This window comes from Hyla sarda, chromosome 12, assembly GCF_029499605.1.
Source record: "Hyla sarda isolate aHylSar1 chromosome 12, aHylSar1.hap1, whole genome shotgun sequence".
Lineage (NCBI taxonomy): Eukaryota > Metazoa > Chordata > Amphibia > Anura > Hylidae > Hyla > Hyla sarda.
In genome coordinates, this window is record NC_079200.1 from 29,565,110 (window position 1) to 29,588,867 (window position 23,758).

General features: G+C 46.7%; 1 protein-coding gene across 3 annotated transcripts in view; it reads right to left on the bottom strand.

The window, feature by feature from the left end:
• RAPGEFL1 (Rap guanine nucleotide exchange factor like 1) overlaps positions 1-20,463 on the bottom strand; it is a 109,606-nt gene extending 89,143 nt beyond the window's left edge. Inside the window, exons 1-2 of one of the 3 annotated variants that reach the window (XM_056548932.1) lie at positions 20,325-20,463; positions 18,784-19,409 (exon numbers count right to left, since the gene is read on the bottom strand). In XM_056548932.1, the coding sequence (XP_056404907.1) occupies positions 18,784-19,174 (391 nt within the window). In that variant the 5' untranslated portion in view covers positions 19,175-19,409; positions 20,325-20,463. Of the gene's footprint in view, positions 1-18,783; positions 20,243-20,324 lie in introns of those variants that run through there. The other 2 variants (XM_056548931.1, XM_056548929.1) reach the window with 2 other exon arrangements.
• Positions 20,464-23,758: the final 3,295 nt, after the last annotated feature.

Consider the following 23,758-nt stretch of genomic DNA (forward strand, 5'->3'; position numbering starts at 1 on the left):
CCTCATATCCCAACCTCATATCTCATCCTCATATCCTGACCTCATATCTCATCCTCATATTCCGACATCATATCCCGTCCTAATATCCCGACCTCATATCTCATCCTCATTTCCCGACCTCATATCTCATCCTCATATCCCATCCTCATATTCTGACCTTATATTTTGTCCTGTTATAGGTGTAGAATAAAAGGGGGTGTGGCTTGTGGTAGGGGCATGGCTTACAAACCAGACCGACACATTCACCCAGGGATCTAGAGCCTGTGGAATATGGTTGGGCTGAGCTGTGATGAAGCGATTGTGGTTGAAGGACCTGTGATGTGGATACATCGGGCAAAATAGTGTTTTCGGCCTTGGGCCAAAACAAAAAAAGGGCCAAAACCAGAAGGGGTGTTGTTTATGAGAGGCGTGTGGCTTGCAAGCTGGACTGACACACTCACCAGGAGATGCAGAGCGGAGTCCTTTAGATTTGCATGGTACTTTAAGTCAAACATTTTGAAATGGCATATAAGTAACGTGTACCACGTTTCATCAAAATATCTCCAGCAGTTTGGAAGTGATGCCGGAACAGACATATACACACACTGGGGGAGAGTTATCAAAAACTGTGCAGAGAAAGAATGGTGCAGTTGCCCATGGCAACCGATCAGATTGCTTCTTTCATTTTTAAAGAGACCTGTGAAAAACGAAAGCAGCGATCTGATTGGTTGCTTTGGGCAACTGCACCTCTCTTCCTCTACACAGGTTTCAATAAATCTCCCACATTGAGTTTTATGTACATAAAGATTTATTGTGTAAATAAGGCTGCGTCCAAAAAAGTAAGGATGCGTCCACATTGCACTTTTTGTCTTCTTTGCACTATTTTTGTTACAGTACATTTAAGTACAATACCTTTTTTTTTCCAGAAACATTTTTTGGGTAAAATTTTTGGGCCATTTTAGTCCCAAGAAACACCTAATTTACTAAGAAACTAAATTAGGGCATTTTCTGTAGCAAAACAAAATATGACAAAAACATCTGAAAAAAAGTTTTAAGGGTCTATTCACACAGTATTCTGCGCAGATTTGATGCGCAGGATTTTCTGCTGCAGATTTCAATGTAAACTGAATGACTGAACACTAGGGATGTAAGAAAAAATTGATTCTCACGATTATCGCAATATTTCACTTGCCGATACTGAATCGATTCAAAATATTTTTGAATCGATTCTTTTAGTGATGTGGAATTTGTATCTCCTGACGCCCAGACCAGCATGTCCCGGGCATCAGGAGATACAAGTTCCACATTTTGTCAGCCGGATCTGACGCGGCGGCGCTCTGGGTGTACGGAGCGGGCTCCGACTCGTGCCTGCTCCATACTCTGCGGCCCCCGGCTGATTTCAGTACCCGGGGGCCACTGATGCATCACCGCCGCTAAAATCCAGCATGCGGTGCTCTGCAGTGTGTATGGAGCGGGCTCCGGACTCGTGCCCGCTCCATATTCTGCAGCCCCCGGCTGTTCTCAGTAACCGGGGGCCGCCGCTAATAGCCAGCATTCGGCGATCGCCGCGGCTGGCTATTAACCCTTTAGATCGCCGCTGTCAAAGCTGACAGCGGCATCTAAAGGGATCTGTGAATGCTCCCTGGTGGGCTAGTGGGGTGGCGATCCACTGTGGAGGTAGCCGGAGGGCTTACCTCTGCTTCCTTGCTCTCCGTGGCTCTGTCATTTGATAGAGCCTGGCTGGACCAGGCTCTATCAATGGATTGCAGATCAATGGAGTTCAATAGAACTCTATTCATCTGTCTGAGGAATCTAATGATTCCTAAAAGACTAATAAAGTAACCAAAAAAGAGGGGCACAAAATACTGACCTATGGTCCAACCTTGTCTCTGGTACACAGAGAAATACAAATAATACCCAAGAAAATTACACAGAGACATAAAATAGTGAAAAAATATATATAGTCTTTATTATTAGTGACTAAATTTAAAAACTGAATTTTAAAAGGAACGACAGTGGACAGACTACTGAGGCGTCTGGATGAGGGACAGAAGCAAAACTGGGCTACAGAACATCAATAAGAAATGGGGGATACTGGAGTGACCCCCATCCGGGTGTATATACACGTAAAAGGTATAGGCTGTACAAAAACATACTAGCAATTAAATACCGACATATGTAAACATATACACTCAGGACAAATATATAGATGTTAATCCCGTATTGCACAATGCCCAGGGAGAAAAAGAATGACCGCAAAACAAGATAAAGTATGCAATTATGAGAGTGGTAAAAGGGTGAAAGAGTAAAGAGTCCCAGGAACCGGGATTGTACCATACACAAATGTTCAGCAATCACCAAGGTCCTGAAAAATGTGACTCAAATGTCAATCACCCATCTCACATCACAGGGGCATACAGCGGACATCTTACCCTAATGCAGAACGCCACCCCTACAACGTTGTTTCGCAACAAGCTTCCTCAGGGAATTCTGTTTTTAAATCACTAATAATAAAGACTATATATATTTTTTCACTATTTTATGTCTCTGTGTAATTTTCTTGGGTATTAAGACTAATAAAGTGTATAAAAAAATAAAATTAAAATAAAGTTTTAATAAAAGTGTAAAAGACATTGTTTTTTAGACAGAATCGAGATATATCGCGATGTATCGTCACCTAGACGGTATCGCGATATATCGGGATATATTGAATCGCCACACTGGTATCGCGATTCGAATCGTATCGCCAAATTCTTGGCGATTCACACCCCTACTGAACACAGCTTCATATCCTGCGCATCAAATCTGCGCTGAATACTGTCCGTGTGAATAGACCCCAAGGGTACGTTCAGACGGATTTTCGCAGCGGATTTCGCTGCCGATCCGCCGCTGAAGGACCCTCTGCATTCTGCCTTTACATATGCCTGCTCGGAGCGGCAATACGCATGCGCGGCGACTCGCACATCGTTTCAGTGTGTCTGCACATAGCGGTGTATAGCCGCTACGAGCAGGCACATGTGAAGGCAGAATACAGAGGGTCCTTAAGCGGCAGATCCGCAGAAAAATCCGCTGCGAAAATACGCTCGTCTGAACGTACCCTTATGGTCTATTCACACGTACAGTATTCTGCTGCAGATTTCAATGTAAACTGAATACGGCTTGAATTCTGCGCATAAAATCTGCGCAGAATACTATACGTGTAAATAGACAGTTAAGATGCAAAAAACATTTAAAAAAAAAAAAACACCATCAAAACACGGTGGCTGAAATTGATAGGTCTCGTTCACATTGCCGTCAGACTCCGCTATTCGGAGTTCCATCGTCAATCCGGCCAGAAGAACAGGAGTTTAGCGGAGAAAAAAAATAGTGCAAGCACTCTTTTGTTCTCCGCTAAATTCCTGTAAAATTACCGGATCCCAGACGGACCTCATGCAAGTGGCCACCCGATAGTAGCCATTTGCAAGCGACCCGTTTTAGGGTCCGATTGGCTAAAAAAAAATTTAAAAAAGAGTCGACAGGACCCTTAACTGGTCGGCAATGTGAACGAAGCTTTAGCTGTCCTCGTATCAAAAAATTGCATATTTTTGGAGGCTGCAAATACAGACCAAAAAACTGTTCGTGCACAAAGCCTCAAAGGGGGGTTTCCCAACCAGGGGGCCTCCAGCTGTTGCAAAACTACAACACCCAGCATGCCCGGACAGCCAAAGGTCGGGTATGCAGGGTGCTGTAGTTTTGCAACAGCTGGAGGTCCCCTGGTTGGGAAACATTGCCTTAGAGAATCTATCATGATGAGAGCTATGTCTTCCTAAGGCTGGTAAGACATGGCAATTTCAGCCACCTAATGTTTACAGAGCCTTAACCCCTTAAGGACCGGAGGTTTTTCCGTTTTTGCATTTTCGTTTTTTGCTCCTTGCCTTTAAAAAATCATAACTCTTTCAAATTTACACCTAAAAATCCATATGATGGCTTATTTTTTGCGCCACCAATTCTACTTTGTAATGACGTCAGTCATTTTGCCCAAAAATCTATGGTGAAGCGGGAAAAAAAATCATTGTGCGACAAAATTGAAAAAAAAAAACGCTGTTTTGTAAATTTTGGGGGCTTCCGTTTCTACGTAGTACATTTTTCAGTAAAAATGACACCTGATATGTATTCTGTAGGTCCATACGATTAAAATGATACCCCACTTATATAGGTTTGATTTTGTCGGACTTCTGGAAAAAATCATAACTACATGCAGGAAAATTAATACGTTTAAAATTGTCATCTTCTGACCCCTATAACTTTTTTATTTTTCCGTGTATGGGGCGGTATGAGGGCTCATTTTTTGCGCCGTGATCTGAAGTTTTTAACGGTACCATTTTTGCATTGATAGGACTTATTGATCACTTTTTATTCATTTTTAAATGATATAAAAAGTGACCAAAAATGCACTATTTTGGACTTTGGAATTTTTTTGCGCGCACGCCATTGACCGAGCGGTTTAATTAATGATATATTTTTATAATTCGGACATTTCCGCACGCGGTGATACCACATATGTTTATTTTTATTTTTTATTACACTGTGTTTTTTTTTTTATTGGAAAAGGGGGGTGATTCAAACTTTTAATAGGGGAGGAGTTAAATGATCTTTATTCACTTTTTTTTTTCACTTTTTTTTTGCAGTGTTATAGGTCCCATAGGGACCTATAACACTGCACACACTGATCTTCTATGTTGATCACTGGTTTCTCATAAGAAACCAGTGATCAACGATTCTGCCGCATGACTGCTCATGCCTGGATCTCAGGCACTGAGCAGTCATTCGGCGATCGGACAGCGAGGAGGCAGGTAGGGGCCCTCCCGCTGTCCTGTCAGCTGTTCGGGATGCCGCGATTAGCCGCGGCTATCCCGAACAGCCCGACTGAGCTAGCCGGGAACTTTCACTTTCACTTTTAGCCGCGCGGCTCAGCTTTGAGCGCGCGGCTAAAGGGTTAATAGCGCGCGGCGCCGCGATCGGCGCTGCGCGCTATTAGAGGCGGGTCCCGGCTTCACTATGACGCCGGGCCCGCCATGATATGACGCGGGGTTACTGTGTAACCCCGCGTTATATCAGAAGAGCAGGACCAAGGACGTACCGGTACGTCCTTGGTCCTTAAGGGGTTAAACAGTCACCTAATGTATACAGAGCCTTAAATGTGTTCCCTTGTAACACCGAATACTATTGTTCTCCCTGGAGATAAGCCAGGAAGGCACCAGCTTACTATTCTTTCTCCTTTCAGAACCCATGCATGCTCGGCTGAGCTAAGCATGCATGCACTTGGAGGAACTGTGACGTGTTTTAAAGAGGTATTCCAACCATAGTATGTTATTCCGTATAGCATTAATAGGCCATCACTTGGAGATCAATGGAGGTCTGACACTGGGACCCTCCCCAATTGGTAAACTGAACGGGCCCTAATGCCCCCCAAAATATTTAATTTGAAAATTAGAATTTTCCCTGCACAGCACCACTGCCATCCAGGAACTGAGAAGACACTCAGGCTATGTTCACATGGCAGAATTTACACATTTTAGTGTCAAAAAGAGAAAATGTATTAAAACACAGAGATAAGGTACATAAACCTTGCACTGCGCGCGCAGGCGCTTGGTTGAAAAGGCATAATCAACAACAAAGAATTTACGCATTTTTGCATAAAGTCCGCATTCATTTGGCTTGAATCCCGCATATTTCCAATATTTGCGGAATTCGTGCTCCTAGATGAATTCTGCAGTACAATTAGGGTCTATTTACACAGCAGATTTTCTGCATGTGGAATTCTGCACAGATTCCGCATGCAAATTCTGCCTTAAAGGGGTACTGTGGTAGAATTTTTTTTTATCAACTGGTGACAGAAAATTAAACAGATTTGTACATGACTTCTATTAAAAAATCCTTACTCTTCCAGTACTTTTTAGCAGCTGTATGCTACAGAGGAAGTTCTTTTCTTTTTGAATTTCTTTTTTGTCTTGACCACAGTCTTGACAAAGACTTTTTTGTCTTGACCCCATTGCAAACCTATGCTGCTCTGGACAGTTCCTGACATGGACAGAGGTGTCAGCAGAGAGCACTTCCTGTGAAACACACCAGTTCAGTGTGAGAAGCGTGCGGGTGTGTCCCTGTTTGAGCTCTCCAGGACTTCCAAGCAGACTACAGAGGCAGGTGTTCTAACAGCTTTTCCCAGGAGGGTGGCAGACTCCTGGGGAGAGCCTCCCTGCATGGAGCCCCGGGAATCTCGGGGCTCCACTTCCCGTTCCAGGCTGGCGGGGGGTGGAGAGAAGCCAACTACAGCCAGTCTTCCGGCCTGTGTGAGAAAATCTAGCAGGGACCGCAGTAATGTGGTCCCTGCTCCCCAGGCAACGGCGAGTAGTGGAAAGGCCACTAGTGGCAGGAAGGCCAAGAAAAGCCTGCAGAATGTTGAGATGTGGGGCAACCGAGACCCGAAAGAGTCCGCGGAAATATATTGCTCCAGGATGACGGCTCGGTTTACAGAGTACGACCGCTGTGGGAAAGAACTAAAGGCAGCCAGGGAGGATTTGCGCCTGGCCCAAAACCTGGCTGACAGGGGTCCCAAGAAAAAACGACCCGAGCTGAGGGTGAGAATACAAGCCCGGAAAACAGAGATTAAGGCGTTGGAAGAAAGGAGAAAGGTCCTTTTGGAAGGCAGTGGACTTTTCCGTGAAAAATTGCTAAACAAGGACAGATTCACCGCCATGAAATCCCCAGGTAAGGAGGTGGTGGATGATGGGGAGAGTAGTGGCGGTGAGGAGGAGGAGGTGGAACAGTCAGAGATTGTCGGAGAGGCTGAGGGGAGGGTGGAGAGTGTGGTGCTGGATGGTGGGGCCCCTGCTGTCTGTGTCACCCCTAGCCCCCCCCTCAGTGAAGACCACCTTGCTGCTGCTCAAATGGTGGCCTTACCTGTGTCATCTGCTGATGAGAGCGAGGAGGACAGTGATGGCGGGGTGCTCCGGGCCATCATCCTGCAGGAATCCCCCACTCATTTCCAGAACTTTTCTTTTGGTGATGATCTGGGCCCTGAAGGAGGGAAGAAGAAAGGGCAGAGGAGCAAAAAGAAGAGGAAAGTGGGAGAAGTCACCCGTTTTGTATTTAGTCCTTTCCAGCAGTCTGGGCCGGCTGAGAAGTCGGTACAGGCTGCTGGGCCCCCCACTCTGCAAGACCCCACTTCTGAGGTGGAGCGGGGCCAGCACGGGGGGTACAGTGTGAAATCCAAGATGGCGGAGGGAGATGCTGAGAAGCCCTCCTGTCCTGTCGGTAGGGAAGGGCAGGACAGGCTTGAAGTGGGGGGCGGTCCCCTGGGCATTGCTGGTGCTGCAGGGCACTCCCCTGTGAGGGGGGGGGAGTGTCCGGGCATCAGCTGGACAGTCCATGCGGTCGTTCAGTGCAAGTGCTGACATAATGGAAACTTCCCCTGTGAGGGAGGGGATTTCCTACACGTCACATGGTGGAGGAGGGGCGGCCCTGCTCATGGAAGTGACGTCAGGAGATGGAACTAGTGACATCAGCGGCAGAGATGTGATGCCAGAGGCAGAGTTAGTGACATCGGCACCAGCAACATTACAGTCTATCCCGGCCAGCTCAGCCAAAAGTAAGAGTGAAAAAGTTACTGCACTGAAAGGGTTTAGTAATACCTGTGTGGATGAGAGGAGTGGTAGTACTGTGAATGGGAGGAGTGGAAGTTCTGTGGATGAGAGGAGTAGTGGTGTGAATGGGAGGAGTGGTAGTGCTGTGAATGGGAGGAGTGGAAGTGCTGTGGATGAGAGGAGTAGTGGTGTGAATGAGAGGAGTGGTAGTACTGTGAATGGGAGGAGTGGAAGTTCTGTGGATGAGAGGAGTAGTGGTGTGAATGGGAGGAGAGGTAGTGCTGTGAATGGGAGGAGTGGAAGTGCTGTGGATGAGAGGAGTAGTGGTGTGAATGAGAGGAGTGGTAGTGCTGTGAATGGGAGGAGTGGAAGTGCTGTGGATGAGAGGAGTAGTGGTGTGAATGAGAGGAGTGGTAGTGCTGTGAATGGGAGGAGTGGAAGTTCTGTGGATGAGAGGAGTGGTAGTGCTGTGAATGGGAGGAGTGGAAGTTCTGTGGATGAGAGGAGTGGTAGTGCTGTGAATGGGAGGAGTGGTAGTGGTGCAGATGGGAGGAGTGGTAGTGCTGTGGATGAGAGGAATGGTAGTGGTATGAATAGGAGGAGTGTCATGGATGGGAGGAATGATTGTGGTGTAAGTGCTGGTGGCTCTGGTGTGTCGGGGTCTGGTCCGGCTGCCCCCCCAGTCGCCAGGAGTTATGCAAGTGTGGCGGCTGGGGGTTCGGGAGGTTCAGGGAGTTCTTTACCTTTGGAATCTGGAAATGGTCACTTGCAGCGGCGCCTCCTGGAGGCGCTTAGGAGAGGAGAGAGGACGCTCCAGGTAGAGGGAAAGGAGGTGGACCTGTCTTTTTGGGTGGAGAGACATGGTCTTGGAGCGTTCCGAGAAAAAGATGGGGAGATCGTATGGTCCCTCCATACACCCGGGCAGGAGGCTGGCCGCAGGAATGTGGCCCGTTTGGTGTGGACTGGCAATGATGCGTGCCCACAAAGGGGCAAGGTGGTGGAGCTTCTGCTCCAGATGGGTTTCAGGGCTAGGGACATCTTTGCCCTGATTCACCCCTTCGGCTCCTCCGAGTTTGACGTCAGCTTTGTTAGGCCAGAGGGACTTGATCTTTTCTGGTCTAATTATGAGCTGATGAAGAACGAGCCCGGATGGCGTGATTTTGCTGTAAAAGCGGTATCCCGCCAAAGCATGCTGAAGAAGGTGACCGTATTAACCCGTAATGAGTCACTTTCATGCTACGATATCATGACCTGGCTGGGCAGGTACGGGGAGGTGACGGACGTCCCCCGAAAGAATTTTGATGAACACGGGATCTGGTCTGGGGCCTGGACGTTTTCCGTCCGTCTCAGGCGTTCAGGGAACACAGTCACCCACATCCCTTCGGCCACCTTCCTTGGACGCGACAGGATTCAGGTCTTCTACCAAGGGCAGCCGAAGCTGTGTCACAGGTGTGGTGACCCCAACCATTTTAGTGCAAACTGCACTCAGCAGATATGCGCCCTCTGCTGTGGGGTGGGTCACCTGGCAGCCACCTGTGGGCAGATTAGGTGTAACTTGTGTGGTGACTTAGGTCACCCTTTCAGCCGGTGTCCGCGCTCCTTTTCCTATGCTGCGACCACTCCTGCTGGGGAGAGCCTGTCGGTTGCCTCAGTGGGGGAGGGGACCAGCCATGGAGAAGGGGCACCAAAACCAGTGAGGGAGAAGCACAAGACCCCCTCTAAGCTGAGGCGAGAGGAGAAGCGCAGGTTGGAGAGGGTCCAGGAGATTTCCCAGGTGCCAGGGGTAGCTCTGGGTCCCTCTCCAGGCACGGGCTCAGTTGGTCAGCAATCTGAGGTTTTGGGTGAGACTGAGTTGGATGAGGAGGTCGGGAGAATTCGCAGAGAGGAGGGTGAGATTGCCCTCTCCTCCAGTTCTTTCCAATACGAAACAGTGGATGAGGAGGAGGAGGGAGGGCAGAAACTAAATGGTGACCGTAAAAAGAAGAGGAGGAGGAAAAGGGGAAAAAGTAAGGAGGTTCTGTTCCTCTCTTCTGTTACAGCCCCAGACCTGAAAAGGAACATCCCAGTCTCCGACCCTCTGATCGTCCTCTCGAATCGGTATGAGGCCCTCGGGGATACTATCTCGCCTCCTCCTCTTGAGGGGGAGGAAGAGGGGCGGGAAGTGGTGCAGCCTCAAGGGAGCGCCGAGCCTTCCACCCCTGAGGTGGGTTCCTCAAGGGGAAAGGCAACTCTGGATTCCAAAGGTAAAGATCCTGGGATGGATTTATCCCACAGCCTTAAAAGGGGTAAGGGGTCTTCCTCTGACTCAGATGGGGGTGGGGGAAAGGAGAGGAAGAAGGTGTAAGGGATAGAAGGCCGTCTAACTCAATCACCCTGTATGGCGGCACTCACCCCATTGACGCTGGCATCTATTAATTGTGCCAGCATAAAATCTGATACGGCTAGATTTGCAGCCTTTGATTTTCTCGGCCGCGTTGAAGCCGACATTTTCTTTTTACAGGAGACCAGGTTGTCAGATCTAGCCTCCCTGGTAAAAGCCAGGAGAGAGTGGAGGCGCGGTGCCTCCCACTGGTCTCTTGCGGCTGAGCCGTATAGTGGGGTGGCGGTCCTTTTTACCGCTCCTGTTGAATGCCGACGGGTTATTGAATTAGAAATGGGGAGGTGCCTGATCCTAGATGTCCTCATGAAGGGGCAGGAGCTCCGGCTCATTAACATCTATGCCCCGCAAACTAAGCGGGGCCGTAAAGATCTCTTTATGAGGATTAAGCCCTTTCTTTTTACGAGTCGGCAGGTGATCTTTGGAGGGGACTTCAATAATGTCACGAGGTCCCAAGATAGGAGAGGCTCCAATGGTCCGCTGACTTGTGATAGTGTGGCACTGATTAGCATAGCTAGAGAAGCTCGCCTAGAGGATGCCCACATCCGGAACCCCTCGGGCCACGCGGGTTTCACCTATCATCAAGGTAGTCGCAGGTCTAGAATAGATAGGTTTTATTTAAAGGAGGAAGCCGTCTCTTCCGCAGTGTCCGTGGTTGAGGTGGAGTTCTCCGATCACTGTATGATTTTGTTTTCCCTGAATGTTTCAGAGACCCCCCGGATGGGTAAAGGTTATTGGAAGCTGAATTCGTCCCTCCTGGAGGAAGTGGAGGTAAGACAGTCCTTTGAGGATTTTCTTCAGAGTCAGGTACCTTTACTGGGCCTATGTAGTAGTAAGTCAGAGTGGTGGGAGATATTCAAGAAGCGGGTTGCGGGGTTCTTCCACCAGCTCTCGAGCCTCAGGTCCCTGAACAGGTATCGCCTGTATCAGGGACTGAGGAGGAAACTCGAGCTTCTCGTCTCGACTGGAGGTAGCCGAGAGGATATCTCCAGAGTGAAATCCTTGCTGATGGGGTGTCAGTATGATAGGCACGCATCTTTGGTTTTTGAGAGGGATTACGGGAGGTACCGCTCGCCCGACCCTTACAGAAACTGTAAGATGTCAGTGAGTAGTAAAGTCATTTCAGGACTGATTGATAGTACAGGATCTCTGAATCGGTCCAGATCAGGGATCTTGGAGGTCGTCAGATCCTTCTACTCGCACCTCTTGGGGAGGAAGGATCTAGATCGAGACAAGATGTCGGTTTTCCTGACTGAAACCATTCCTGAGCCAGGGGTAGACCCCTCTCTTGATGTTTTGGCAGAAGAAATCAGGGAAGAGGAAGTGAGACTGGCGATCGAGGGGCTTGCCCCTAAGAAGTCACCAGGTCCGGATGGCTTAACATCCGAGTGGTACAGGACCTTTAAGGAGTCTTTAGCTCCCCTCTTGACTGAGGTATTCAATGAGTGTCTCTCCTCGGGCACTCTGCCGAAGTCATTGAGGAGGTCAGCCCTGATTCTTTTGTCAAAGGGTAAAGATCCCAGCCGTATTGAGAATTGGAGGCCCATAGCTCTTCTCAATACGGACAGGAAGCTTCTGGCTAAGATACTGTTTAATCGGCTGGTGAAGTTTGCACCCCGGCTCCTTTCGCGGGCCCAGCACTGCTCTGTTCCAGGCCGAAGCACCTTAAGTGCGGTCCTTAGTGTCAGGGAGGCAGTGGAGCGGAGTAGTGCGGGTTTCTGGAAGGGGTACTTGCTGTCCCTGGATCAGGCCAAAGCGTTTGATCGGGTGAACCACGAGTACCTCTGGTCCGTCCTCCTGAGATATGGCTTACCGAGTCCTTTTGTTAATTGGCTTAAGATCTTGTATGCAGGGGCAGAGAGTTTTCCACTGGTGAACGGTTGGTCTGGCCGCTCTTTTGAGGTGGGGTCCGGAGTCCGTCAGGGTTGTCCTTTGAGCCCGCTGTTATACGTGTTTGCAATCGATCCCTTCGTCCGGAGGGTAGATTGTGGGCCGTTGGCGGGAGTCGGGATGAGTCTGGCGGAGCTGGATGTCGCCCAGAGAGTGGTGGCGTACGCTGACGATGTCACCATTTTCGTGTCCTCGCGAGAGGAGGTCGATGTGGTGATGTCGGAAGTGGACCGCTACTCGGAGGCATCCGGGTCTAAGATCAACCGGGATAAGTGTGAGAGTCTCTGGCTGGGAGGGGGAGATCCCACGTTTGATCTCCCGGACACCCTTCCAGGGCCCCAAGAGTCAGCAAAAGTTTTGGGCATCATATTCGGCAAGGATGATTATCCCACCAAAAACTGGGATGGTAAGCTCCAGGATGCCGCTCAGAAGGTGGACCAATGGAAGAGTTGGTCTATGACCCTCAGGGAAAGGGTACACCTGATCAAATCGTACCTGCTCCCCTTGTTTATCTATCTGGGCAGCGTATGTATCTTGCCAGAGGCTTACCACACTAGGATCTACAGCCTGTTTTTCCAACTGTTATGGGGAAACAGGATGAACCTAGTCAAGAGGGAGGTTACGTACCGCACGAGGAGACTAGGGGGTTTATCTATGGTAAACCCTGTGGTGTTCTTAACCAACACCTTCTTGAAAGCCAACATTGCAAACCTCTGGTCAGAGAGGGCTTCTCCGTGGGTACTCTCCTGCAGGGAATGGTTTCGGCCTTTCTTCCAGGAATGGGAGACAGGAGGGCAAGTGAAGGACCTCCGTACGCCCCATGGGCATCTTCCGGCTTACGCTACCCCGACTCTGAAGGTGATACGTCGGTGGGGTCTGGGAGTGTGGGAGATCAGGACCCAGTCAAGGCAGTTCCTTGACAAACGGGTTCTGTTGACCCACTTCCAGAAGCCTCTGGCGCTCAGGGACTGCCCAGGTCGGGATCTGAGGGTGGGGTTGTACCTTTTAAACATGAAAAGGATCCCCCAGAAGTTTTGGGACTTGGCCTGGCGCTGCTTTCAGGGGAAGCTATATGTGAGGGACAATTTGAAGTGTAGGAACTCTGATGACCGGGGATGTCCCCGAGAAGAGTGCGGGGACATGCTGGAAAGCATGGACCATTTCCTGCTTCATTGTCCCTTTAATATAGGAGTTTACAACAGGGTGGGCGCTTCCATCGGCTGGAGTCAACTTGCCGGCCTTACCTATCAGGAGTGGGCTTATGGGGCATTCAGGAACCTGGGTGGCCGAGATCGGGGCACTTTATTCTTAGTTAGTTTAGTGGTTAGGTACTACACGTGGAATGCACGGTGTTTAGTGTCGACCCAACAGAAAATCCTCTCCGAGGTGGAGGTCTGTAGGAACATCACTGGTGACCTCGGGAAGATCAGGTCTTTGGAGTATGGCAGTCTTGGTACCAGTAGGGCTTCTCTCCTATGGAGAGGGTTTTCTTTTGATGTGCCCTAGGTACTAGACCTTTTAGGTAGAGTACCTTTATTTTGGTTAGGGAAAGTGTTATAGGGATAGAGATAGGATGAGAACAGGGTTAGTTTGAATGGAGGGATAGGATTAGGGAGAATTGTAGGGGGAGTTAGGGAAAGAGTGTAAAATTATTTTGAATGTATCAAGTCTGCCATCCTTCTCCCTGGTGGTGGGCTGATGCATGTGCACGCTAGCTTTTTGTTTTGTTTTTAAGCTGATATGGTATGAAGGGCTTACAGGCGACCAAACTTGGGCCTAAAGTGGTTTGTGGTTCAGTGTGTATAAGTTTGTGTATAAGTTGGTTGGGAGGAGTGCTAGGTGGGGAGGGTGTGCTTGTGGGTGGTGGTGTTCATCTTTGGGGAACCTGACATGGGTCAGTTAAGGACTGGACTTTGTGAACTGTAAGAACGGTATGGACTCTGACCCATGTACAGGAGGGGTGGTGTGGGTGAGGGTACAGTTTTAGTGTAGGGTTTTTCCTAGGGTTTTCTATTGATCTTGTAGGTGTTTCCTGTAGTGCATATATTTTGTTTATATTATATTTTATTTATATAGTATATTTAGTAATTTTGTACGTATATTGTGTTATATCTATATTGTTATACCTATATTGTTTCATATTGTTTCATGTTATAGCGTTATGGTAGCCGGACCAGTTGTTGTGTTGATATGTGATTTATTTTGTTTATTTCAGTTATTTGGTCTGTTATATGTTTTCTTTGGTATTTTCATTAGTCCCGGATAGAGGATCCAGTTAATTTGGACATTTTGTAAGTGAATGTATGTATGATATGATTATTTTGATTATTATTATTCTTATTATTATTGCTATTTTTTTATTTTTTGTTTTTTTTTTGTTTATAAAAAAAATGTGTGTGTGTGTGTGTATGTATATATATGTATATATATAAAAAGATTAAAAAAAATATAAATAATGTAAAAAAATAAGTAAAAAAAATATATAAAAAAAAAAAGTAAAAAAACATAATATTTTTTTTTTTTTTTTTTTTTTTTTTGAGGTTTCTGTTTAGTTTTCTTGTTGCGTGTTCCCAAGTATGGATGGTTTTGAGTTATAGTCGGGTAATGATAACTTTTATGTTTATATTTTGACAAGCCAAGTTGTGCTATTTTATTTATTTATTTATTTTTCTTATGTTCATTTTCGGTAAGCGTGTGAGTGTTTGATTTAGATATTTTGGGCATATTTTAATATCTTAGTATTTTTGTATCTTAGTAAAGCTGGGCTGGCCGGTTAGGCAGGGTTTTGTTTGAGGTTTTGTTTTTGGTTCTAAAGTATTTCTTATTTATGTTATAGCTGGTTAAGCTTGCTTTGTGTTTTGTATTTGATAAGTTTTGTATTTTTCTAATAAAAAGAGTGTCAGCAGAGAGCACTGTGAACAAGACAAAAAAGAAATTAAAAAAGAAAATCATTTCCTCTGTAGCATACAGCTGCTAAAAAGTACTGGAAGGGTAAAGATTTTTTAAATAGAAGTCATTTACAAATCTGTTTAATTTTCTGGCAGCAGTTTATTTAAAAAAAATAATGTTTCCCACCGGAGTACCCCTTTAAATTAAAGCCCAATAGACTTCCATTCACGCTTCTGAATTTCGGCATGCGGAGTCCGCACAGATTCCGCACAAGCCAGAAACCACCCAAATGAATTCGGAAGCGGAATTGGTGCGGATGTTTGGAAATTCTGCCATGTGAATAGACCCTTAAAAGGTGGGCCTTATTTAATTCACCAATTATATTCTGCACAAATTGCGCATGGATTCCACACAAATTCAGCATTTTGTGACGAAATTCTAGCCCCATTAGCTTCAATGGTATTCCTTATATTTTTGAGAAGTGCGTAATTTTTGCTGCAGAACGTCCGCAGTGGAAGTTCTGCAGTGTGAATGGGACTGCGTAATCCCATTGAAGCGTACTGGCTAGAAATTGATGCGGAATTAAAATACGGTGAAGATATGGCACATGTTAGCGATATGCAGTCACGTCCCACAGATGGAGTACCCCTTTTAATACTCTCCATGGGGGAGATTTATCAAAACCTGTGCAAAGGAAAAGTTGCTGAGTTACCCATAGCAACCAATCAGATCGCTTCTTTCATTTTCCAGAGACCTTGTTAAAAATGAAAGAAGCGATCTGATTGGTTGCTATGGGCAACTGGGCAACTTTTCCTCTGGACGGGTTTTGATAAATCTCCCCCATATTCTTAGCATAGATTTACTAGTAAAGCCACACAGCCATAAGCCTCCCTGGACCCACCCAATTCACTGGATAAAAGTTAATTGTTATATTTCCTGGGTTCCAACCACTAGGACCCCCCCCAAAGATCGCTATAATGGGTGACCCATGGCCAAGGAGGCACTTTAATGGAGCAGCAGTTTCCAAAACCACATCCTAACATCTTTAAAGGGAATCATTTAAACTACAATGTGAATTTTTCCAATGCGGTTTTGAAAATCCCTATGTGGAAAAAAATAAACGTTATGAAGTCACTTTGCTGTCGCGTTTCCGAAATCCACATTGGGTTGTCAGGATGCAGATTGATCCTGCTGCCTAGGGCTATTCCACGTCAAAAACTGTGGCAAAAAAAAGCACAATAGTGTTAAAAATTTGCAAGATGAAATCCCAAAATGCAAATTGGCGAGAGATTATTCCAAAGGAAATCATCAACAGTTAGTATTCACACTAAAGAAATTCCACCAAGAATTAGGGCTTATTTCTTGCATAATAAAAGAAAATTCAAAAGTCCCTTTGATAATGGGCTTTTTCGCACGGATTCTGCCAAATGAATGAACATTCTACGTCAATAGCAATCCAATTTCTTGACGGAACTTCTGACGCCTGAACTAAGCAATAGAATTACATAAAAATCAACAGGAGGCTGCTGCAAGCCAAATCCACGTGGAGGAAATCTGTGTGTGAACCCAGCCTAAATGGAGCCATACCTATGAGGGCCTTAATATTGGCCGACCAGGCTGATACCGCCCTTTGTAATAGGGCTAGCGATCAGCCATATTGTCCATCAGCCCCACGTCTCCCTGTGTAATGGATGTGCAGCCAATTGCCTGGCCACAGGACTGATCAAGCCTTTAGGACAGTGGTTCTCAACTTTTTTTCACGACTGTACCCCCAAAGGGTGAAAGTATGTCCGTGGGTAACCCTCGCACGTAATTTACACACGAGGGGTACCCGCGGATAAAATAAGTCATAAAATTACTAATTTTGATAATGGTGTGTGCTTACCTTTATACTAATGCGATACTTGATCCCTTTTGCCATCTTAATCCCCTTGTGCCATTATTATCCGATATGGCAAATGGGGATCATAGGGAGGGGGGAATAATGGCACAAGGGGATAAAGATGGAGGGGGGGGGGGATAATGGCACAAGGGCATTAAGATGGAGGAGGGGGGTAGGGATAATGGCACAAGGGGATAAAGATGGAGGGGGGGAATAATGGCACAGGGGATTAAGATGGAGGGGGAGGATAATCATTACCCCCCCCCTTCATCTTAATCCCCCTGTGCCATAATTCCCCCCTCCCTCTGATCCCCTTTTGCCATTATCCCCCCCCCCATTTTAATGCCCTCGTGCCATTATTTCTCTCCCCCCCTCCTCTGATCCCCCTGGGCTCATAAATATATATATATATATATATATATATATATATATATATATATATACACAATATAGCATCCCTCCCTCCAGTACACTTGTTTTTTACTTTACCTGGCCTGTTTGGGTATACGGAGCTCCCAGAGTCCCGTTCCCAGGGTCTCATTCGGCAGGGCTGCACAGAAGGGTGACGTCCTCCTGCGCTGTGCGGCACCTCCGCGCAACGTCAGGGGACGTCACACGTCTGCCCGGCAACCAAGCAGCTCCTGTAAAGTAGCCTGAGCTGCGGCCGCGGTACTTCGCAGAGAGCTGCTGCGGCCATTCCCCGCTCTGTGCTGACAAATACTGGCCAATGCACGGCCAGTATTTGTCAGCACATCGCGTTCCCCCGCACAAACAGTGGTGTACCCCTAGGGGTATGCGTACCACCGGTTGAGAACCCCTGCTTTAGGAGACTCTTTGAATGGGCACCGATCACAGAGATCAGTGTTCCCTCTAATGGGGCCCTAAGATAGATGTTAGCCAAATTTTTGTTGAGCCAACAGCTATTTCTCCCGATTCCCCCTCCACTCATGAAGACTATGCTTATTTGTGGTCACATTTGCGCCTTGCTCGCCATTTTTGTTTTCTGATAGATATTGACGGGAGTGGCTTAAAAAATTCTAAATTGTTTGGCAATGTCACTCCACTCAATAGGTGGCATCGAAATCCACAAGGCAAAAAAGTGATTTATCAAAAAATATGACTCCAAATTCATCATACATCTTGCGACAATATGATACATTTGCATTGCATTTTATATAAGTATTTGGGAAAAAGTGTAAACTAGAGAAAGAGGCACGAAAAAGCTGCAAATAAGTGTAAAGCCCGCAGGGCTGTGTTTGTGCGAGGGGCCGAAGTAATTAATCGCTCCTTGCACTTCCAAGTGGGGCTTATTGGGAACAGGTGGGGGGCGTGTGTATATAACTTCCCCCTCTCCTACAGGGGCGGAGCATGTGTCATTTGTGGAACCCTCCCAACCCACCCTTATTTTATTCCTTCACTATAGGGCATGCCCTCATTGCGCGGTTATGGCACAACTCAGACCGCTTTGCTAGGGTAAGATCTTGTATAGGTTTGTAGGAAATCTTTCCTATCACTAGTACATGTATGGAGCCTGAGCACAAATAAATAAATACTGGTACTTTTTGATGCCGGATAAACAATAAATTGTATCGATCCCGTAAGATGTTGGTACAGCGAACAGTGATGTACCGGTTAGGACACAGTGAGTAGTGCTCCCACCTTGCAGTATTGACGCCATGGGTTTGGCCAGGGCAACCACTGCATAGACAATGTATGCTCTCTGTGTGTTTTTATGGGACAATTACCTTCATCATTTCTAAATCTTAGTAGTAGGAAAATTGGCGCAACATGCCATCTCTGCCCTCAATGTACATCGAAGGACCTTCCCCCATACAAGTCTTCATGTAAGACCTGTGACACATGGGCTACAAAACTGGTCTTGGTGTTTTCAACAGAACACGTCAAATACCTGTTTGTAACACACATTATGAGTCACCGACCTCATAAAAACAAGACGTTATCTCTTTATAATGCTGAACATGTTTACTAATCTTTTAGGTTTCAATAAAGTTTAAGTCCACAATTGCGGAAATTCCATCAGTCACGACCTGGACTACCCATTGTACCACCAGACCTTATTTTCTTGGCATCACCAACACCACAGGTACCACAAGTCATATATACATATCTAACACTTTACTTACCAGCTGCATCGCTCAGTCTAGGCGCTGTCAGTAGCTGGTCCAGAACCCTGCCCAATAGGGCCTCTGGAGTATCCGGGGCAAGAAGAGGTCCGGCAGGGGTAAGGGACCATCCAACAGACCCAGGCGGGGGCGTCAGGGGCTCTGAAGGTGAAAGTTCATCAGATGAGAAGGAGAGTGGTGAACGTAGTCCATCAGGCAGCTCCAGGCAGTCATGAGAAGGTTGTGGAGCTCCAGATGGGTCCTCTTCAACTTTTTCCCCACTAGAGGAATCTCCCGGGGTATCCCGCAGAAATGAGGGCAAAATTTTGGACACACTTTGCCTACGGTGTAGATGCCTGGGACCTGACAGATGGGAGCTTTGCTTCTTTAAGAATTTCTCCAAAGGCTTCATGGTTTGAGGGTGCAACGGGATGGAAATGGAAAGATAGGGGGCAAAGCCCCCCCAAACAGATAAGGCACTAGTAAACAGAAGGATCACCGGGCACCAAAAAAACTGAATGTGAACAGTCTTAAAACCCTACAAACAAAAAATTGGGGTCTTAATATGATGAGGCTGCTCGAAAACAAGATCCTGAGTGTCGGGAAAATGTCCACTTGGTTAACTCAATGCACAGTGAAGGAAAATCCTGGGGATAAAATGAAAGACGGTTACCCAAAAATGACCAGATTCTACAAAAATCTTCAAAATAATCACAAGTGGATGTGAAGGATAAAGACTATAGAACCGAGACTTAGATACCCTCCAAAAACATAGCAAGGTCAGGACCCAGCAATGGTCAAAGCATGGGGCCCCCCTATACAATAAGGGCCGGAGATAGAAAGTGAGGGCAAGGATATGGATGACAAATGAAATGGCAATGTGATGTGGTGCAAGTGTCAGTCCCTGGAGGGCTGCAGGCAGGAGGCTGGTGACCTCTCTAGCTCACCCACTGCCCATGTCTGCAGTCAGCAGGTGCCAGACGCTCTCCGCACTGGAAGATAGACAGCACCTGTCTCTGCTGCTGTCTCTGCACTGGTCTCCAGCTGTCTCAGCTTGCAGCAGGCTCCATGCACAATGTTCTCTGTAGTCTCAGGATGCCCAGTCCTTCTTCACCTGGCAGCTCTTCTGCAGCTGGTGCCCCTCTTCTTCCTCACTGTCTCCCCTCTTTTCTTGCTTTGTTCCCCCTCTGATTTTCTTTGCTTCTTCCTTGGCTTCCCAGAGGAGGGAGGGGGAGAGAAGCAGAGGGAGGGAGGGGGTGCAGGGGGGGGGATGCTTAATTAAAAGCTGTGATCCTGACAGCACAGAAGCCGTGTGTGTGAGCAGGCATGTGCTACAGTCAGTGTGAACAGCCCCCTCCCTCCTATGTGTAGTGAGTGTGCAATGTGGGGGGGCGTGTGCTGCACCCTAGCTTATGAGGAGGGTCTCCCTGCACAGAGGAGGAGGGTCCCACAATGATGAGAGGTCCCTGGATGTGTGGGGGGAGGCAGGGACAGTCACTGTGTGCATGCGTGTGTCCCTCCCCTCCCTGCTCCCCTCAGCTCTTCCCTCCCTCAATATTTACCTGTCTCTGCTTCCTCACCGTGTGAGCTCTTCACCCTCCGCCATAGAGGGAGCTGCTGCCTCACCAAGAGAGGGACCCCCCAAATGTAACCACAGAGAAACCCCAATCTCCCACCTCACAAAATGCACCCCCCCACTGTATAGTAACTGTGAGTCCCCCAGATGCACCCCAACTTCACACCTTAACCCCCCCCTGTATAGTGACACCTCACAAAATGCACCCTCTGCTGTATAGTAACTGTGAGTCCCCCAGATGCACCCCAACTTCACACCTTAACCACCCCTGTATAGTGACATCTCACAAAATGCACCCCCTCCTGTATAGTAACAGTGAGTCCCCCAGATGCACCCCAACTTCACACCTTACCCCCCCCCCTGTATAGTGACACCTCACAAAATGCACCCCTCCTGTATAGTAACAGTGAGTCCCCCAGATGCACCCCAACTTCACACCTTAACCACCCCTGTATAGTGACACTTCACAAAATGCACCCCTCCTGTATAGTAATAGTGAGTCCCCCAGATGCACCCCAACTTCACACCTTAACCACCCCAGTATAGTGACACCTCACAAAATGCACCCCCTGCTGTATAGTAACAGTGAGTCCCACAGATGCACCCCAACTTCACACCTTAACCACCCCTGTATAGTGACACCTCACAAAATGCACCCCTCCTGTATAGTAACAGTGAGTCCCACAGATGCACCCCAACTCCACACCTTAACCCCCCCTGTATAGTGACATCTCACAAAATGCACCCCCTGCTGTATAGTAACTGTGAGTCCCCCAGATGCACCCAAACTTCACACCTTAACCACCCCTGTATAGTGACACCTCACAAAATGCACCCCTCCTGTATAGTAATAGTGAGTCCCCCAGATGCACCCCAACTTCACACCTTAACCACCCCAGTATAGTGACACCTCACAAAATGCACCCCCTGCTGTATAGTAACAGTGAGTCCCACAGATGCACCCAAACTTCACACTCTATAGTGAGAGAGGGACCACCAATGTAACATCAGATGCACCCCAACATCACACCCCATAAGATCCACCACTTACTCTATAGTGGCAGAAAAGCCCCATAATCACCCAGTGTGACTCCTTATAAAGTACACCCCTTTCTTTATATTAACAGGGACCCCAAAAATGCAACCATTACATGCCCCCAACTTCACACCTGATAAAAAGGCACTACCTCCTCTAAAGTAACAGATGGGACCCCCATATAAAACCTTGATGCACCCCCCAACCTCAAACTTTATAACATGTAACCACTGGTCTAGGGATAGAGATGGCAATGGTCCCCTCAGCCTCATACACTGGATACAGAGGTTTCCATCTAACCCCTCATTCTACACCTGCCCCCAGTGCAGCCCCCTTCTATAGGCAGAGGTATCCCCCACCTCATACCTCACATAGAACTTGTCACCTGTCTGCGGCTGCACGCCTTCTTATTACTATGTATTTTCTCATTTCAGGCTAATATCCCCCAAACTTCATGTAAATCCATTCATCACTGTATTACGTAGTGTTACCCCAGTCCCTAAGCCTGATGCCCCCTCCCCAGGGTCCAATCCTGTATACAGCCTCCTCTATAGCGCTGCGTCTTGTCTCATTGTTTTTCCCAGGTCACCTCCATACATCCTGTCATCCTGGCTTCCTTCTTCCCTGAAATGACAACCTCCCCTCCCCCTATCCTAAGTCCAGGTACAGGGTGTGAGTCACCCAAGTGCTGCACGCCCAGCCGCCACCTCTTCCTTCATATACTGTGCATATAGTGTAATAGGAGGAGATATAGGGGGGTTATATGGAGTAATAGGAGGAGATATAGGGGGGTTATATGGAGTAATAGGAGGAGATGTAGGGTGAATATATAGAGTAATAGGAGGAGATATAGGGAGGTTATGTGGAGTAATAGGAGGAGATATAGGGGGTTATATAGAGTAATAGGAGGAGATATAGAGGAGGTTATATGGAGTAATAGGAGGAGATATAGGGAGGTTATATAGAGTAATAGGAGGAGATATAGGGTGAATATATAGAGTAATAGGAGGAGATATAGGGGGGTTATACAGAGTAATAGGAGGAGATATAGGGTGAATATATAGTGTAATAGGAGGAGATATAGGGAGGTTATATGGAGTAATAGGAAGAGATATAGGGGGGTTATATGGAGTAATAGGAGGAGATATAGGGGGGTTATATGGACTAATAGGAGGAGATATAGGGGGGTTATACGGAGTAATAGGAGGAGATATAGGGTGAATATATAGAGTAATAGGAGGAGATATAGGGAGGTTATATGGAGTAATAGGAGGAGATATAGGGGGGTTATATAGAGTAATAGGAGGAGATATAGGGTGAATATATAGAGTAATAGGAGGAGATATAGGGGGGTTATATAGAGTAATAGGAGGAGATATAGGGTGAATATATAGTGTAATAGGAGGAGATATAGGGAGGTTATATGGAGTAATAGGAGGAGATATAGGGAGGTTATATGGAGTAATAGGAGGAGATATAGAGAGGTTATATGGAGTAATAGGAGGAGATATAGGGGGGTTATATAGAGTAATAGGAGGAGATATAGGGGGGTTATATGGAGTAATAGGAGGAGATATAGAGAGGTTATATGGAGTAACAGGAGGAGATATAGGGAGTTTATATGGAGTAATAGGAGGAGATATAGAGAGGTTATATGGAGTAATAGGAGGAGATATAGGGAGGTTATATGGAGTAATAGGAGTAGATATAGGGATAATATATAGAGTAATAGGAGGTGATATAGAGAGGTTATATGGAGTAATAGGAGGAGATATAGAGAGGTTATATAGAGTAATAGGAGGGGATATAAAGGAGGTTATTTAGAGTAATAGGAGGAGATATAGGGGGTTATATAGAGTAATAGGAGGAGATATAAAGAGGTTATATAGAGTAATAGGAGGAGACATAGGGATAATATAAAGAGTAATAGGAGGAATAGAGAGGTTATATGGAGTAATAGGAGGAGATATAGAGAGGTTATATGAAGTAATAGGAGGAGATATAGAAAGGTTATATAGAGTAATAGGAGGAGATATAGGGTGAATATATAGAGTAATAGTAGGAGATATAGGGGGGTTATATGGAGTAATAGGAGGAGATATAGGGAGGTTATATGGAGTAATAGGAGAAGATATAGGGAGGTTATATGGAGTAATAGGAGGAGATATAGGGAGGTTATATAGAGTAATAGGAGGAGAAAGAGAGAGGTTATATAGAGTAATAGGAGGAGATATAGAGAGGTTATATGGAGTAATAGGAGGAAATATAGGAGAGGTTATATGGAGTAATAGGAGGAGATATAGAGAGGTTATATGGAGTAATAGGAGGAGATATAGGGAGGTTCTATAGAGTAATAGGAGGAGATATAGGGAGGTTATATGGAG